Here is a 14,643-nt window from a genome sequence, read left to right as displayed (position 1 = left end):
TTGATCCATCCATGTTGTCTTCACAAGATCCATGGAAGCAACCTCTTCAACTCTTAGTTGTTTTCCCCACGGTGGTGTAGTGGAAAGATTTAGCAAATCCTCCTGGAGAAGCCCTGTAATTATGCCTTCATTCTCCTCACGTAATGCATCACCCTCATCGTTGTCATCCATTTTCTCCCACTTGTGCAAATGAGATATTAGTTTTTCTTCACAATGCTTGAAAACATTACTAACCAATCTACATGCTACTATAGAGGGGACATATTCTCAGCCCATAATGTAGATGTTATAGGTTGGGATATTTCATCCATCTCTTCAATGCACAAAATCATAAGGCTCTCCATAGCAACTAAAACCTCGATACCATGTTCTTCCTTGATGTTGACCAAAAGTGATGAAACATATCATGGACCAAATTTTGCAACTCAAGATCTAAGAGGAGGTTACCCACTTTGACATTTGCACAATTCTCGAAGATTCTAAATTTCTTGCCAAAAGGATCACCACTGATGTCATCTAGGCTCTGAAAGTTGTCAATGATCAAATGCAAGATCTCTATCATGGTGTTATCATCATACAGTGCTTTAGGAGCCGAAACTCTCAAGACCTCACTAAGACATGCTACAATTGCTTGCCTTTTTCCCTTGTCATGGTATCTCAAAAGCCTAGGTTGACTTAAGGCATCTTTAATCAGCAAAGGATTCTCCGTATAAATCTTGAAGGTAATTGGTTCACCTTACACAAACATACTTCCAATAAGTGTAATGGAGGATGAATGCCCTCACTGAGCTCTTTGCTAATCTTTTGTAGTGCCTTCAACCACCACTCTCCATCGTTTTTGGGCACCATAGTTTGGTTCAAATCCCAAAATATCTCAATCATCCCAGCAAGCTGGCAAGATCACCACCTCTAATACCACTGTAATGTTCCGAAGGCGATCTCAGTCCAAGGGTGATCTTTGTCCGGAGGTGTTTGATGGAAATATTGTCATTGATGTCAAAGATGGACAAGTTGCAAGTGTAAACAACATCAATGTCAAAGGTACGAATATGAGATTACAAGAAACCTAAGCTATGATGCATGACAAACAGAAGCCAATATTATACATTGAGTAATAAAGATCATAGTATCAACTGAAAGTGATATAATACTCACAATGGTAAATGAAGATACAATACAAAGAAAATTAAAAAGGGGGATGATGGAAATTGAATAAAAGTAATTCACTAAAATAATTAGGAAATATCATATGCAAGTCAATGATGTTCAACTGAAATAGTGAAATATAAACAAATTGGTGTCAGACAATTTGAAGTAATGAACAGATTTGGAAATACCAATCTATTGAAGACATGTATGGACTTGCAACATGTAATTGTATCACATGAAGACAAGTCAACTTCATCATGGTTTTCCAAGCCAGCATTTGATTGGATTTATGTCTGTATTAGAATGCTTTTCAAGCATGGCTCATCATTATGGGTTACTGAAAGACTTACCATGACTCATTATAAAAAGGAGAGAGCATATAAATGGCAAATTATAGCATCTATTGATTAAAAAACAGATACTTCAGACCAAGACAAAGAAGGTGATATAAAGACAAGATACATTAGCGATTAAACACAATAGAGTTCAAATGAACTAGAGCGAACAACTATCAAACCTGACACGTCATGCATTATTCAGCAACCACAACAGAAGATGAAAAATATCGGGTGTTATGAACATATAATTGAAATAGCATATCCGTTATCATTCAGAAGGAGCCTTGGGAAATTCATGAAGACAAATTATTATTTAGAGATAATAACGATTGAATTGGGAGTCTTCAACAAATTGAACTAAACAGGCAATGATTACTTCCATATAAGCGACTGGATGGAACAGACAAATAAGCAACCTGTACGACTGTTCATAGTATGAAATATGGTAGAGGAAGGCAAGTAACGTGTATAGTAACCGAGCTCATGTAGGGAGTCAACGCACAGGTTGAAGAAGTGCTATAATCAACCACAGGAGAGCCAGCAAGAATTGGATAGATAAAATGATTTCAAAATCAAGCAACGATTGTGTAATTAAAATAATGTCGAGCTTTCTTCAGCAATGGAAATTTAAGTGAAGTTACCCAAACAATAATAGAATATTGATGAATGACGGATAGTATGGATATCAGCAGAAAACAGACATATCGTGCAGCCCAGACAAGGAATATTGGCAGAAATTGATGTGACAAACAAAGCCGTGAGTATGTGATGTAAGAGACTATAACAAGTCAGCGTGATTGAAGGGATGACTTCGAGCCCTATGGAAATAACCATTTGACTCTTACTCAGCAGCAATTATGGAATATAAAAAGTTCCTCAGCAGACAAATAGATTTCGTTAATGTTTGATACTCTTGAAGGTGCATACAGTAAAGAAAAGAACTCGATTATCTGAACCTGCGGCATGAATCTGAAACGACAATCTTTGATATACAGTAATGACGCTGGAATAATCAGGAAGTAATTAAATAAACAAAAATACCATTAAAAGATTGTGCACAGCTTGGTCAAAAGTTTATACAATATCTAAGATTATATTCGATGCCAAAAATAGAGTGTGTGCAGTGATTGAACACTTGAAGGAAGAGATATTCAGAAGAGGAAGATATTTATTTAATACTCAAAATAATGTTAAAATATCATTATAATACAAGATTAAAGTTAACATTAAACAAAGAAGTTCGATGATAGGTGTCCATCATGTAAGCTTTCCAAAGAAGAGGTAATGAGTCGTTCATGGTACAACCTTATACAACCATTTTGGCTGTCAAGAAAGACTGTTTACAAAACCATAAGATCAACTTGTTCTCTAGCTACAAATAACCACAAGGAGAAAATGCATCAAAGTCTGAGTTTGAATACATGTGATTTAATCAGTGGATAGTTTAGATGACCCATGGTCATCACTTACCACTGGTTCAATATGTCTCTAGATAATGCTATTTAACTCAAAGGCCTAAAATTACAGTACAAGCATCAAGCATACAAGAGGCAAGGAATGAGATAACATATAAAATGCATGATGTTTAAAGCAATACAACATGTTTGAACCATTTAGTTTTCATATAACTTATCTTCGTGTTTATCTTAAAAGGCAAAGTAATACAGTAGAGTTTGGATGGGATATAAAGTGTTCAATGAATTTTATGACCCACTTTTGTAGTAGATTGACTTGAAAACATTCCAATTGAGTTTGTAATTAAAAAAAATGTTGACTACTACCAAATAAATTTGAAATCTAGGGCAAAGCAGAAGTCCCCCTACAAAAGTATACTTCTTTTGACCTATATGATCAATAATTGTAACAAGATCTTGCATTATCTAAATGTTATCAATGTTATCAAGTGTCATTTGCAACTTTAAACAGTTGCCTAAAGTTTTTTTCTTAAATTAATTAATCTCATGTCATGGTATTCTAATCTATATTTCAACTTGCCTCTTGCCAACTTAGCCTATTAAACCCAGTAAAATAAGGATGTAAAGTGATCATACCCAATATAGGTGCAACCCTTATAACGAGAACTCAAGGAACAAAGTAAGTAGCAGGCAAAAAATGATTGTTGTGCCTTAGACTTCTGAGATGTATATGTTTCATCCATACTAGTTTCCATATCTGTGATGTATAACAAAGAGTAAAATTATGTTATGAAATATCCTTGCCTTGTAAAAATGATACATTGAACAAAGCAAATATTTAGAAAAAGAATTTACAATTACTACATGAGTTCAAAATTAAAGTTAATAGTAACTAGCAAATCCTAGACCTTAGCATAAATGATGTCAAACCATATTAACCATAATAACACAATGGTCATTGGTAGATGTTCGTACAATATAATCTAAAGCTAAATTTTAAGATAGTAAACGCATTGTGCATCATGTAAATATATGTAATATTTTGTGAGAAGTGAGGATTTGTCAAAAATAGAGTGTAAAAAGATTTTACATCAAAAATAAAAATGCTTGCCCGTTTACTAACTCCATTGCATACAGTATTTCTGTTTTTCATAAAAATCAGTTTCAGTGTGCATATAAGCTTAAAGAGAAGCTTAGGAAAATCTTTCTTCAGATTAAAAGCAATAGCTATATGTAATGTTTTATTCAAAGCACCAGCTATATGTAATGTGTGTTAGAGAAGTTCAGGACTGCCATGTGGACAAATCAGATAGGTAGAAAAAAAATTCTACTACATCAAAGAATTTAATCCCACGTGGGAACACGGGGATAACGAATATTTAGGATCTGCAATTAAAGTTAAGGAAAAAAATCCTAAATGCTCAACTGAGAACCATCTCTCATCATTTACGTTGTGAAATGGGTAGATGGAAGGTTCCTAAAGAAGGGTGGGAAGAAAGGATATGTACGTTTTGCAACAGAGGAGTGGTGGAAATGGAGTGGCACTTTATCAAAGAATGGACCACTTATGAAGATATTTGCAGCCAATACAAGGATACGTTACGGGTGAACAACATAAAAGAACTTTTTGATAAGACGAGGATGCACAAGGCAGCTATCTTCTTAATGCAGATCCACAAAAAAAGGGACAGCCTGGAGAAACTGCAGCAACCAGAATGATCAAACCTTAGCATGGTCCCTTAGACCGTTTGGTCTCGTAGACGTCATTAAAACTTTTCATTCATTCATTCATAGCACCTTAATTCCTTTCACTCAAAATCCCAATAAAGGACAGAACAAAATAAAATACAGTACAAAACAGTCTATATTTGCATTTTCAAAACCACTAAATATGAATACATACAGAGGTCGGGGATCTTGAATAGACATTAACAAAATAATACAACTACAAGACCATTTAAGCAGCAAGCAAAACTGTTTTAAGGTTACAGGTGTGATACAAAGTGAGGAACTACAAATTTAGATTTAAAATATTGTTGTACTTGTACCGTAATAAATTCAAGTCTAGACTTATAGAGGGTCTCATCTCAAAAAAAAAAAAGATCTATCGAGAAATTATCAAGGCTTCAGCATTTAGTTGTGTCACATTCAGGTTGACTCAACACACAGAATTTGAAGTGAGAGATACAAACATAAAATATCTTCCAAGGTGATGATTTTAAGACACTCCAGTTAAAGATCTGCAATGGTTTGACTTGGAGAATCACACATTTCTTCAGAAGAAACAAATATAAGATTTGAGAAAGTAGGAAACCTTTTGAAGACATGTTGTGGTATAGTTATGGAAATGGGTATGTAGCTTGGAGGCATACAATGAACAAATTATTTCTAGTGAAAAAAGCATATGCACTCCTGATGCCTCGATAGACATAACCTTCTATAAGAAGTTAAAGACAAATACAAAAAGAACGTAAAACATACTAACCCTAAAAGCTAAACAAAGTACAGCCAAGCCACTTTTCACTCAGTGAAACAAAGTAATGTGCCAGAATTTTCGACGCCATGCAAACGATGTCACCACTATTTTCAAGAAAAATAAGAGCAAGCCTGCAAGGTTATGAAAGAAAAAAGACATAAATGATTGATAAATATAAGTTGGGTGTCTTACCAACAGCAACGAAAATAAAGGTATCCAGAAAGATATATAGCAATGCTGTTGGAATCATATCAGTCAATTAAACCACCATGACTTGAAGCATTTTACCAAATTATTCATGTGATTTCAGCATGCATCCACATTTTCGAACATTTTTATCAGAACAGAAATATATTTCTTAAGTCTTCGATGGAAATGCGTACATCTCATTGAGACATTATGACATAGAGTTTACGAGCTCTATGTGTGTGTGTCTATATCATGACAAACTAACAAGTCTTATTATGCTTTGATGGATATCGATAACATACAGTGTAACTTATGTATCACAAGACATTGTAACAAACAGTTTCCAAGCAATATATATGATACATACGAATTCATCAAATAAAAAAGTTCGATAGGCTCTCTCCGTGCATGTTATTCCATATTGTGACAGACAATATAATTCTTATTATGCTTTTACGGATATCCATAGCATACATAGTCTATATCGTAAAAGACATTAAGTTAAACAGTTTACGAGCCATATATATGATCCGTAGGAATTCATTAGATAAAAGAGTTCAATAGGTTCTCTGAAAAAGAGTTCGATAAGCTCTCTCTCTGGGATTTTTGTGACAAACAAAACAATTCTTATTATGCTTTCGTGGATATCCCCAACATTAATAGCTTATGTCCCATGAGACATTATGACAATCAGTTTTCAAAGTACGATCCCTAGGAATTCATTAGATAAAAGGGTTTTATATCATCCTTGCCAAATTTATGAATCATTACAGCCAAAGAGACCACCTATTTTTGAAACCATTAACATCAACACGAACACATTTTTTAAAGTTTTTTAAAAAGAATAATGTGAATTTTGTATTTGCTTCCACATCTTGCACAGACGTATTAATGATATGCTTGCATTGGATGAAATAATTTGCCAACATGTGCAGTGAACCTTTAAAAATCATTGTCCACACAGGCACATATAAAAGAGAGTTAAATGCTTACTGATTCCGAACCGTTGAAATAAAAAATGGAGACACTTCTATTCATCTTTACTAGGGTAACAATGAATTGTTGAAATCGTAGTCCCAAAGCACATTTACAATGAACAACAAGAGGAACAGCAATTTTCAGGCGCTAAAGGTAACGTAAAGAAGCTAAGATTTGCGTTGGAGGATAACACAAAACGCAGAAGGTTCTTTTCCATTTAATTAGGGTAACAGTGAAATACTAAAATAATAATATGCAGAAACAAAGAGAAAAAGAGCTCTAGTCACCTGATACACGCGCATACGACCTTCCTAGACGCCTTCTCTTTAGTGCTCTGATTCCCCGCGCATTAGAAATAAACGCAATTCATGCAGACAGAGGCTGGGGTACAGAGAATGACAAATAGAGTCAAGCTCAATCTTTAATTCGAAATCTGATTTCAAACAGGCTAACGGTAACATTTATTTGAAATAATTATAAGTCGATAGACTATCACATGCTGGACTTTGGATGGAATGCGATGTTTCACACGGAAAATGTGGAAGAACTCCCGAGAAAATTACAACGACTCCGAATCGATTTGCTAACAACGATAGGCCTAGTTTTGCCAATAATACAATAATACAAAAGCCATCTCACAAGAATTAAAAATTAAAAATTAAAAATTAATAATAATAGAGATGATGCAGCTCGCAAATTGGTGTTTATATTTGTGACATTGTAACCATTACTTAAGAAATTCTTTGTACGGCTTTTGTGTTCCAATTTAATCACAAAAATATGCTCATAAATCTAATGTTGCGGAAGTATGAAATTATAGTGAAAAAATTGATATTCTAAAAAATATATCTTAGAGTTTTTTTTGCATTTAATATTTGTGAATTGTGACATTACCAAAAAAATGTGATTTCCTTCATAAAAATGTTATAAAATAATAATTTACATTTTATGTATTATTTTGAATTTAAAAAGATTAAAGTTTGATTTTAAAATAATTTATAATTTATTTATTAATCAAGATTATAATTATTATAATAAATAAAATATTGATATGTAGTTATTTAGTAGTATTTAAGATTAGATTTATTATTTTAAGAAATTAAAATAATTAATGAATTATAATTTATTCAATAAATTCAATTCAAGAAAATTTCAACCTAAATTTTAAAATAGGTTGAAAAATAGAAACAAAATGAACTATTAAAACTTTCTAAGTTCATGTGGACAATCATGGAGTCAATTTTAGAAATTGTGTCATAAGATAAAAAGTTAATCAATATAAATAGGTATGAGTTAGATAATTATTATGTAATTTCAAAAAAAAAAATTAGTGAATGTCTATATAAGTTAATAAATAACTTTTATATAATTTATGTCTACATAAATTAAGTCATTTTTTGTGTAATAATCTAATTATGTTATTAATAATAATAAAATAGTATAATTTGTAATACTTATATAAAAAGAATAATAATAATAAAATTAATATAAAAATAATCAACTTAATTCTACTTTAACTATTATCTTAACTCTAATTATTTCTAACCCAACTCTTCAAAAAGCATTAATACATTTATATTATGGACAATTATCATTAAAAATGAAGTTGTCTATGTTGTGTACTTTGTACTCTTCAATATAGGCCCTAATGATGATGGGTGTTATTCAATAGTGTGCCAATTTGGAATGCAAGATTTAAGGTAGATTTTATACGTCCATGGGGCTTCCCATTAAAGAAATACAAATATTGCATTGCCAAAAATTTCAAGAAGAACTGAAGGACATTATCTATACATCATAATCAATGAAATGAGATACATAGGGCCAAAGATACTATTATAAATGGACAACAAATTAAGGATAACATTTCCTTCCAACCAATATGTGTGCTTTGGATGAGTCTCCATAAGACTAGTCACTAACCTAGCTTTTTTACCACTTGTGATGGACTAACCTATCTATACTTCACACTTGACTTCTAGAACATATGGGAGCAGTTCATGGCAGTAGTCACCTTACATTAAATGTTCTAACAGAAATGTGCAAGTAAAGTACAAGCATTATTATGTGAGATATTATAGGACATATGCGAAGAAGACCCAAGGCAAGAAAACTAGGAACTCTTGATGACATGCATAGATTAAAAAATTTACATCAAATGAGAAGGAAGGATTTGACAACTCAATAAACCTCTTTTCTAACAATAATAGAGTCAGGTTATACAATACAAGGACATTAAAATCATTGAATTGTCTGATTGCAACAAGCATTGTGACAAGCACCAGAAGCACAATAAAACACGTATTAGGTAATCATCAACATGAGAAATAGGTCTTATTTGAAAAGGGCAACACATTAAATCATACTCTCAACAAACATAAGGACATAAGTTGCAATGCAAGTGAATGAAGTTATTGGCAAAAATATTTCAAAAATTTTACAACCCTAATTCCAACACACACGATGTTGTGATGTGTGTTTTGATGGGACTTTGTTTCGCATCCTACCAGCAGAGTAACAATTGTCACCCAACACTGAGTATTTGACCAGTATCGCCTGAAAAAATGGATAAGAACTTCTCACTCCCAAGCTACTATAAATTAGGCCATACTCATGCAGGGACAAGAAAAGTTGGCCTAAGAGTTGTTTATATTAAGGGGCATACTAGTTGTTTACTTTCATCTATATTTGGTGAAGCATTCGGTTGTTGAACATTGTTAGGTGATTACCTTAGAGGGAACCAAAGAAATAGAAAGCAAAGAACAAGAAAACAAAGAGCCTAAGAGTCAGAGATCTAATATATATGTATTCTATCTTTACCATCATCATCATCAATAATACATTCTTGAATAGAACTACTTCGATCTATGCTCAATTAATCAATCTCCCATAAACAAGTGTTGCAAATGAAACATATATTGAAGTAAACAAAGTCATTCAACTTTTATCCAAGCCAAGGAAGATAATAATAGTAAAGCAGAAAGATGTCACTATTTTTGAAGATAAATGAATCCCATGACAACACTCTTAGATTCCTTTCCTCAAAACACAACTTAAAAAGACCATAATTATTGGGCAAGACAATGAGAATGCTTTTAGGAAGCTAGAATGTATTGATTCTCAAAAAGGGTTACAATGTGTATGGCTAACAAAGAGATGTTGCGATAAACACTCGAAGGCAAAATTTGTAATTTGATCGACCCTTCCAAAGTCTTTAAATTACATATTTATACAAATTATTTACAAATGTGCAACAAATTTATAGTTGTTCTTGGGAGGAACCACCCTATCCTACTATTTACAAACTAGCATTCACAAGGAGGTACTACATACCATAAGTACATTATACAAGAAAGAAAGGGACAAAAAGAAGCAAGAAGAAGGGAAAATAGACGAGACATCTAGAAATGATAGATCCCAATGGAGATATTCACATGCTTCCTCTTGTTAGGTCCTAAACATACTATTGCACATATTAAATCATTAATTTTATGCAGTAGGTGGTGTAGGGAAAGTATTCAACCTACAAGAGGCCACAGATTGAGACCTTTAAGGCCATCGGATCTCCTTGTGTTTTTCTCTCCAACAAATATGCATGAAGCACCTAGAACTCTTTCCATTCCATGACATCCATGTATGTAATATAATGTAGAGAGGTGTCTACCTTGGCTGGACACGATAACTTTGTTCTCCTGATAGTTGAGAATTAATGGAAGCTTCTCAACTTCTTTCTCTACCTTTGTCTTTCTTACAAAGGGACCTACATCGTGGGAACCCACAAATTTGCTTAATGGTGTCATTGTTTCATGCAAGTATCGAGCATGAATGAGTAATCGAAAATAATAAAACTTGTCAAGTGTTTAAATTTTTTCTCAAGTTCAGGGTTTTAGACCCTCACATCCTATCCATAAGGTTGATGATCATATAGGTGGATTTGGAAACTCGAAGCCCAAAATTATATTAAAGAACACTTAGTAAAGAGTGGTGGGATATGGAAGATCATATCTTGCAAGGATATTACTATCTTTACCATATGAGGGATGAAAGCCACAAAAGTCTAAGAACCTGTGACATGAATACATCACTAATAAAGATAGAAATACATTAAGCCCTATTAAACCCATCTTTCTAAAAATTGGCATTGCACCACTCAAACAAAGAATTTGGTGATACCAAAGAAAATGTTAAATTGTTTTATTTCCATTAAAAAAAATCATTTATTGTTTTTAGGTGTAACACATATGACCATAAATATTGTGTGTGTTTTCCAAAGGAACATGAAGTGACAATAGTTTAAATTCAAACAAGCTACATATTCAAAGTGGTGTTGGAGGATGCTCTATTAGGGGCAAAGTAGTTGCCATGACAAGTGGTGAGAAGTGGAGGACCACCACTCATTACCACCAAGACCCTATAAACAATACCAATAGGATGTCAATGAGCCACTACTTCTCAGCCAGAGCCAAGGCTATATAGGGAGGGTGAGAAAGACAACTCTCCTCAGCTCAATTGAATCCAATTATAGAATAGTAAAATTAGACCAACTAGGAACCTACATAAGTATGCCCCACAACCTTGAGCTAAACTAGAACAATAGACTCAACTAGTGGGCTCCTGGCCACGCAAAACCAAGAAGCAAAAATAGTAGGGGTGCGCAAAAATGCACCTTGGAACACATACAGAACTACACAAAACAACCATGGTGAAACCCTTCTGCAAGAGTTGGAGCCCCAAAACCATAAGGTGAATGCCACACCAAGATAAACAAAGGGAATTCCTCGATACAAATGCTACACTAGGAACCCAAATTTGATTGCCAAAACAACCATGAATTTGTGCCCTGACCAATATTTATAGAGAACATTTTCAACCGCCTCTACAAAATGATAGTGAAGCAAAAAAGGGCTCCACCTTGGTAGGAACAAAATAAACAAAACCAAATAAGAAAACCAAAGAAAAATAACCAAAAATAGATAATTAAAAAAATTGCAAAGGAAAGAAAAAGGATCACCAACCTGGGAAATCAAATACTACTATGAAGGTTCAACACAATGTTTCTGTTATTTTGAGCACCAATGACCAATCCTAATCACCACCATCATGAAATCAAAAATACTTGAGCACACTAGAAGTGAGAATTCATAGTAACACCACTTGTAGAACATAATTATCACAAGGTAAAGTAAAAATGAAGCTTTAACCAACATAAATAGCTCAGTAATTATGACACTTAGGGCATATTAACCGCACTTGAACTTTTAGGTGAATCCTTACCACACATCAAGCCTTTAAGAAATCCTTCCCATTATGTTAAAAAACATGAGAGGATGAAGTTTTGTAGGCTCTAAAGTCTAATCACCCTTGAAGATCTTTAGGGATATGACCAAAGCAAACCTATAGATTTTTGTTCTTCATTTCCAAAACAAGATGATGACATCCCTTGACAAGGGATGTGGGAACCCAAGACCCAAAGAAAAAAAAGACAAAAGACAAAAAGATTTGCCTCCAAAGAGAGAAGGAAAAAAGTGAAAGGGACGGCTATGTAGGGTATAACAAATGACAACTTGATGGATCAAATGTCTCATGCATTTGAGAACTCCATAATTTACCATTTAACATATCAATGCCTAACCTTTACGAGATAGATTAAATAAAATAGTATTTTCAAGATCCATAAATTTTAACTTGACATGATCCATACATTATTTACTTTTTGGGCTATGAAGTTTTTGCTTTGGAGGGGTACATTATTTCACTCCATGGGAAAATAGAGGAATTATGCTCAATATTTTGCTTCTTCTACTTTTATTGGATATCATACAAAAAGGGGGATTGAATATCTCTTTCCTCCAACCTTTAGATTTTAATATTTTTAAGGTATGGGAGCAATATTGTTAGCATGAATGTTGAGAGTATTCCTTTACATGCTTAGAGAGATCATTGAGTGCTTATGTGTTTCTTTCATGACTTAGTTTATCAATGATGTCAACATATTGGCTTTCTGGATAGAATGATTAGAGTTGTAGCGATAGTTTTGTTTAGTGCAGTCAGAGGATGCAAAGTTGCGCTTTACAGGGTTAGCAGAGTGTTGTTGGATATGTATTTATGGTGTATCTAAGTGCATAGAAAGAAATATGAAGATTCAAATTAGTTACAAAAGTTTTGTAGAAGACTAATTGTAGGCCAATGTGTAGAAAACAATATGTTAATATTTGATTTGTATCTATTTCATGAGGTTAAAGCTTGTTCAATGAGATTTGATTTCTATTAGAGACATGTTTGTGGTTGTGTTCAAGGTAGAAGAATCAAAAGATCATTCTAGGATGGTCTTTGAAGTGTAACATGTCCTTTGTTCACTATCAAGCCGATTGATGTTATGAGTTGATGTAATATGTATTGTAGCATGTGGAACTTAATTGTACTAACTATTAACCATATTTGGTACATGGGTTCAAAAAAAAGAACATACAATAGAGTTCAAAATAGGGTTTAACAAATAACCTTTTATAATTGATGTAGTGACAATCTGAGGGTACCGCTACTGGAGGTAATTTGGATCCTTGCAAATAACTACACAATGGAGACACGACAACAAAGCAAGATCTAATACCATATCATAACACTGTATTCATAAATATGACTTTTTACATGTAATATGCCTAGTTGTAAGGCCTTTTGGGTTAGGGCCAAATATAACAACAATTACAAAATAGTTATGCAAGATCCCACAAGATCCAACTCATAATCGTAATCCTAGCTAGTCCAAATCCACACTGGCAGAAAACCTCAAGGAAATATCAATTTGTGCTCACAAGCCCACCAAACAATCTCCTAGTTTACCAAGCCTCAACTATGAGCCCTTCAAAGTTCACTCCTATACTTCATTCTCTTCTCCAAGCTAGATGACTCTCTCCTCTCCTCTCTTAAGACTCCACAAAAACACCTTACTTATACCCAACTAAGCCAAAATTCGGCCTTGTCCATTACAAATTAAAATAAACCATTACATTAAATGTTTGCATAAGCCACAAGTTGGTTGCAACACAAATTAAATACCCATACATAAATTAAATTCCAAAAGCCAACTCATTGACAACTCAACACCACAGGAACTAAGACCAAACTAAGTGTTAGAGAAAACCATGTTGAGTGGCAAAATTCCACCAGACATTACCAAGTTCCTTCACTGATCGAGCACTAGTATGTACTGAGTCCTTCAGAAGCAATTGAGCCCCTTTATTGATCGAGTTGCTTGGGCAATACCATTGCCAAGCTCCTAGTGTAAACTGAGGTCCCAGTATCTGTCAAGTGCCCCAAGCATCACCGAACATCTTCATTAACTGAGTCAATCGGTTAACACAACAACCGAACCAACTCAGTATTGACTGAGTCATCATTTATTCTTTGATCAAGTCCTTCAACTCCAAAGGTCAAACCACACCAACATGCAGAATTGCTAGCCAACCAAGGATGCTCCTACATTAGACACCCTAGGTTTGAAAAAAAGTTCTTAGTAGCCGAAAGAACATCTTCTGGGATTCAACACATAAATCCCAAATTGGTTCTTCACATACACATCTTCCAAGTCCTCAACTTTTACACTCTTTCCTTTGATCTTCTTCTGCTCCTTCACATCCATTCTAAGTGTGCTACAGGTTTGCTTTCCATGTTGATCTCTAACCCTCTCAAATTCCTTCAACTCAACTCAGCTGCCAATACTTAGGTTCCTCCTACTGAGTTCTTCATTCTGCAAAGGAATCAAGGAATTTTTCCTACCACCTTTCACAATTGAAAAAACATCCTTAACACAATCGTGCACAACCCTGCAATCATATTACCAAGGTCTACCAAGCAACAGATGACAACTATTCATGTCCACAATATCACACAACACTTGATCCTTATACTGCCCAATCTGAAAATCAATAAGGCATTTCTCCCTTACTTCCAAAGCATTCTCACCTTGCAACTAGCCAATCCTATAAGGATAAGGATGTCGCATTCTCCTCAAACCATTTTTTTGGACCATATCCTTAGCCATAAGGTTATCAGTACTACCACCATCCACAATCACCTTGCAGACTTTACCACCAAACTT

General features: G+C 33.9%; 1 protein-coding gene across 3 annotated transcripts in view; it reads right to left on the bottom strand.

Moving 5' to 3' along the window:
* LOC149579949 (uncharacterized) overlaps positions 1–7,164 on the bottom strand; it is a 103,999-nt gene extending 96,835 nt beyond the window's left edge. Inside the window, exons 1-3 of one of the 3 annotated variants that reach the window (XM_089787919.1) lie at positions 7,042–7,164; positions 6,833–6,926; positions 3,539–3,659 (exon numbers count right to left, since the gene is read on the bottom strand). In XM_089787919.1, coding sequence (XP_089644045.1) covers positions 3,539–3,657 — 119 coding nt within the window. In that variant the 5' untranslated portion in view covers positions 3,658–3,659; positions 6,833–6,926; positions 7,042–7,164. The other 2 variants (XM_089787912.1, XM_089787927.1) reach the window with 2 other exon arrangements.
* Positions 7,165–14,643: the final 7,479 nt, after the last annotated feature.

This window comes from Cupressus sempervirens, chromosome 1 (assembly GCF_028749045.1).
Source record: "Cupressus sempervirens isolate cs-2001-9-10 chromosome 1, ASM2874904v1, whole genome shotgun sequence".
In the NCBI taxonomy this organism is placed as follows: domain Eukaryota; kingdom Viridiplantae; phylum Streptophyta; class Pinopsida; order Cupressales; family Cupressaceae; genus Cupressus; species Cupressus sempervirens.
This window is presented reverse-complemented; position numbering and strand designations above follow the sequence as displayed.